At 45.1% G+C, this 5,330-nt stretch overlaps 1 protein-coding gene across 1 annotated transcript in view; it reads left to right on the top strand.

Annotated features, from left to right (window-relative positions):
* The window catches only part of LOC119598573, a 13,571-nt gene extending 8,526 nt beyond the window's left edge, over nt 1–5,045 (top strand). The window contains exons 4-5 of the mRNA XM_037948216.1: nt 1,827–2,064; nt 4,257–5,045. Coding sequence (XP_037804144.1) covers nt 1,827–2,064; nt 4,257–4,261 — 243 coding nt within the window. The 3' untranslated portion in view covers nt 4,262–5,045. The remainder of the gene's footprint in view (nt 1–1,826; nt 2,065–4,256) is intronic.
* The last annotated feature ends 285 nt before the right edge of the window (nt 5,046–5,330 follow it).

Genomic DNA, 5,330 nt, shown 5'->3' with positions numbered 1-5,330 from the left:
CCGGGCGTGACGACGCGCACAATCATGCCAGGTCAAACACAGATGACCTTTATCCGCCTCCCTGTCATCTATCCCCCCACCCTTTAGCCTGCATGCGGGGTTAGGCCCCGGCCCTTTTTCTCTAAGTAAATCATCCATACCATCACCCCTTTTAGCCTTCCCCACTCCCACCCTCTTTCCTCCCGGCAGCGGGCCCTTTTCTATTAACTTTCCCTACTTACTCCCTCCTCCCCCAGACTTTCGCACTTCTGGCGCCACTTCATCGGGTCCCGTCGCCTCTCCGCCTTCATCTTCCTCAGCGCCTCCTTCACTCCTTTCTATCTCAGGCGTTTCTCGCTCTGTTGGCGTTCCTTCCTTGATAACTCTTCTTTCTTTTTCTTCGTTCACTGGCCTCTCAAAATATTCTACCCGCCTGTTCTTAATACCTTTACCTCCACTCAGTACTCTCCTCACTCTATTTTTTATTCTGATGTAAGGTCCTTTGTCGCTCGATTTCCAATTCTTTGTAAATTTCATTTACCACTCCTGTTTTTGCCTGTGTAACTGCTCTCATTGCTTCTTTATTAGCTATTTTTAAACAGCGTCTATAACGCAAAATAACCAAGCTTTGATAGGAGTTCCATCACCTGTGCCCTTTGTACAATTCTCTCTCGTAAGAAAGAATGTTTCTGGCTCTTGCGTTTATTCACTGGTCACAAGTGCAACGCAACAGATGCAACACGGAGCACTAGGGCGCGGCCACACGACACAAACTCTCACTGAGGTATTTTGAGCGAATACCTTCTCTGCTGACCAGTCTTGACCTCTGTTGTTCTCTCTCCTCTCTGACTCCCTGACTGAGCATAAGGATAAGTCCGATATGCGAAGCTTAGCCTCGCCCGGGCTATGAGGGGAGCCCGGCCTGTGTCGACTAATGCCGACTCGCTCACGTGTGTCAGCTGCTGCTGACTCGGTTGAACCTAGTCCTTACCCGCCGTGGTGCCCAGCCACAGCAGTAACCTCCGGGCGACAATTGCAACTTCTCGCGCCCGGGCGGGGCGCGAACCGCCGACCCCTCGGATGAGAGGCCGACACGTTACCAGTGTACTAGCCCGGAGGCTCCCCTGACTGAGGTTGAGAACCAGTTTTTAAACGTCGGGACCGTCAGCCATCTGCCCTAGTTACCGTAGATAACTGACTGACCTGCATGACTGACCTACGTTGACCTGCTGAGGCCACTCATCTAGGAGGGCCTATTAATCACACATTATTAATCGTAAACAGAGGGTCATACAGAAGTCAGCCAAGTGGCATTCAGTGAGGGGCATTTCTACAAATATTGTTATTGTTATTATCGCACAAACTCTCTCTCTCTCTCTCTCTCTCTCTCTCTCTCTCTCTCTCTCTCTCTCTCTCTCTCTCTCTCTCTCTCTCTCTCTCTCTCTCTCTCTCTCTCTCTCTCTCTCTCTAGCCCCCTCTCCCCCATCTTTCTCTTTCTCTTTCGCTATCCTCTCCACCTCTTCCCTTAACAGTCTTTGTTTCTCTTTCTTTAGCCACCCTCCCCCCATCTCTCTCTCTCTCTCTCTCTCTCTCTCTCTCTCTCTCTCTCTCTCTTTCTCTCTTTCTCTCTCTCTCTCTCTCTATCTATCTATCTCTCTGTATTATGTAAAATAGTATATTATGTTGAATTTAACAATAAATCCATAGCACACATTTCAGTAATATACAGACATGGCTTTGATTACGCGCGCGCGCGCACGGACACACTCACATATATCCAGAATACGAGCGCCTTTGCTTTACCGCTGTGATGCCAATTTATTTTAGTGTTTCTATTTTTTTTTCAGGCCATAACTACCATGGTTGCACAGGGTCTTCTGACTCTTGAAATGGACAATGGCAGGGAGAATCTGCGGCTCTATGATGCAGACAAAAGCATCAGTAAGCCAAAGAAGAAGAAGAAGAAGGCTAGGAAAGGTAAAAGCAAAAGGTTCAAACCAGAACCGATAAGGTATCCGGATTCAATAGCCACCACTTCAGTGGCCACCACTTCAGTGGCCACCAGTGATTCTGACGTCGAGTCAGGTAAGTTTATATGTATACATATATGTGTGTGTGTGCGATCCTAAAGCCTTTTTTGTAGCATCCCAGAACCCCTAACAATAAATTGTTTCATGTTGTATCATGGTCACTACTAAACACGGTATCATTGAGATTAGTACTGACATAAAAAGTTTAATTTTTAAAAAGTTAGTTTTCTTTAATTCACATAAAAGGTAAATTGAACGCAATTAAAGTACTTAGTATGCTGGTATGCATTTTACTTACAAGCAAAACATTATGTCAGTTTCAATGGGATGTGTTGGGGGAGAGAAGGGGGAAGGGGTGTAGGGGGAGCATGCGTAGGAGGAGGGTGGATGTGGGCAGTTGCTTTGAGTGTGGAAGGAATGGGAGCAGATTGGAGGATGGTTGAGGTGGAGGCATGATATATTGGATCATGATTCGATAGTTTTGAATGTCTTCGAGAGTTTCTGCAATGGAGCTGGTCGGGGAGGTCTGAGAAACAAAGGTTTTCTTATGAGGGGGAGAGGAGGGGACAGGTGTTTGAGGGGTGGAAGAGAGGTTGATGGACGAGAGGATGGGATAGGAGAAGATGGGGTGGAGCGTTTAGCTTGTCTTGTGCGAGGAGGAAGAGGGGTAGGTCCCGGGGAAGTAGTGATTGGAGTGTCTGAATTTAGAATGGCAAAAGAATTGGACTGGGAGAGTGATGCTGGGGAGATATAGAAACATGGGAGGAAAAGAGAGGAACAGAGAATAGGACATTGTTTGAGTAGGGAGGGAGACAAAAACCTGGTCAACGTGCTTCCTGTCTGGCTTTGCGTAAAGTGGGCAAAGCTTGAATCTGAGACTTATCATTTCAGTCCCTATAAATAGATTATAGGAGCCGCCACAAATGGCACACGCGTGTGACTGCAGAGCAGTTTGATCGATTATGACCAGGTTGGTCACTTAGAATGCAACGGGCTGTGGAACAGCAGTGTTTACTAGAAAGGCCAAGACGCCAACAATTCTGGCAATGCAAACATTAAAGGAGCGGTCATGTCTGCGGAAAGTAATCTTAGCGATATTGGTGGGACTTACGACGGCCTCTAAGGGGGATGGTGTAGCATTGCACTGATACTGCATCATAGTCCACGAGGCAGGCGAGTAAGTCTTCTCCACAATGTGACCAATCCTTGCCGTAGACGGGCAATTTGTCGGGGAGATGGAGGCAGTTCCAGTGCAAATATTGAGGGAGGGATGAGTTTGGGTAAGAATGGGTTTGCCAGTGAAGTCAGTTAGGGTTGACAAGGATACAGCTTCAGAAGGAAACTTTGCCTACTTGTTTTTGGAGATGTGATGATAAGGCTGAGGAGCGGGTAGTAGTAGCAGTGTTCAGAGTCGTGGTCAAAGGAGAACCTGGGATTGAGGAACCGGAAGAATTGAAATCAGTGATTTGATAAATGGGCTAGCCTCGTTGCACCTATCAACGGCACAAAGTCTTCGTACCTGGCCACTGGGTATGTTAGGGAGAGAAATAGTCCACCCCTCAGAGTCCCCTTGTGGGGCAAGGGCTAGATGGGGAATACCGTGCCCATGGCTCCCCAGCCGTCCATGACTGGCACGAAGTCAGCACTTCATCGCTTCAGCGGGCCCTCACGCCTTAGGAAGTGGGCAGTAGGAGGGGATGGAGAAGAGAAGGAAACGAAAAGGGGAAGGGGAAGAGACGGCGCAAAATCAGTGTGTGTGTGGATAAAACTTGAGCTTGTAATTGGCTTTGATAGCGATGGATATTTTGAGTCGAGGACTGAGGCCCAAATGCATGGGTGATCCCAGCATTGGGTCCCAGTCTCCGTCTCCTAAGCCTCTCACGGCAACAACGGGTATGGGACTGGGGGTATATATGTGTGTGTATATATGTGTGCATATATATATATGTCTACACACACACACACGAACACAAACACACACACACACACACACACACACACATACACACATACACACATACACACACACATACACACACACACACACACACACACACACACACACACACACACACACACACACACACACACACACATACATATATATATATATATATATATATATATATATATATATATATATATATATATATATATATATATATATATACATATATGCATGTATGTATATATATATGTGTATGTGTATATGTGGACACATACTCATTTTATGAATCTCCTTCTCAGACTAAAATGGAGGGGCGTGAAGCTGCCCTTGAAAGGAAAAGCAAGACCACTTCGTAGCCAGTAGGCGCTAGTGGGTCTGTCACCAGCCTGGAGTGAATGTGCGCAAAACGTTCGACCATCCCCATGCCGCCATCAGCCCCAGGGGGTGACGGCATCACACACTCCGTCTTGCTCCTCCTTCCGAAGGTGGCTGGTTATCCCTTTCTACGGCTTTACATCTGCCTCCGACATTGTGGAATGCACCATTCACCAGGAGGGGGCGTGGCACTCCAGTTGTCACTCCATATACACACCTGTATCAGCTGCGCGTGATTCCCGTAGTTCCATCCCCTTTTCTTTTATTTTTCGCTTTTATTTCTATTATATGCATTTGTTAGTTTTATTGTTTCTACTTTTGGTTCATGTATTCAATTTGTATTTTGATTCGTTTTGTATTATCATAAGGTCATGATTTACTGCTTCTTTTTTTACCGATTTCTCAATTCGTGACGTACTGCATGTTTGAAGAATCACTGCTTCGAATTCTTTCTTTGATTTTTTTTTTTTATATTGTAGAAGAGCTTGTTTTATCATCTTATTTTATTGATTCATGTTTTACAAATTCAAGGGTCTCAACTTTACTGTTTTATGATTTTAGCATGTTTATAATTTATTCATAAACTCTTTTAGAACTCTGTGTATTTTATTTGATTTTATTTTGTTTTACTGAGAAAAAAGGTTCAATATGTTTTGACGTCACGTGTCCCCGGAGTCCCCGGGAACGGAGCAAATAAACAGTGTCAAATGGAACTTTGTTTGTGCCACATCCCCCTCTCTCTGCGAAACTACACCAAAGGCTCTTGTTTACTTGCCTAGGTTTGAAAATGCTGGAAACTGAAATAAGATGACCTTATACATTCTCAAAATAACTTAAATCCAGCGATGGACACCTTAAATCCTAGTTCTTTTTTACTTTTCATTTATCATCCTTAGTGCATGTATGTAACACTGATTTTCGTATGAAAGTAACGTAATGAACTGTGTTTGCTTTTTGTTTACGGTTTTATTTTTACTGAACATTTGCTGTACTCTTAC

Source organism: Penaeus monodon, chromosome 41 (genome assembly GCF_015228065.2).
Source record: "Penaeus monodon isolate SGIC_2016 chromosome 41, NSTDA_Pmon_1, whole genome shotgun sequence".
Taxonomy (NCBI): Eukaryota; Metazoa; Arthropoda; class Malacostraca; order Decapoda; family Penaeidae; genus Penaeus; species Penaeus monodon.
This window is presented reverse-complemented; position numbering and strand designations above follow the sequence as displayed.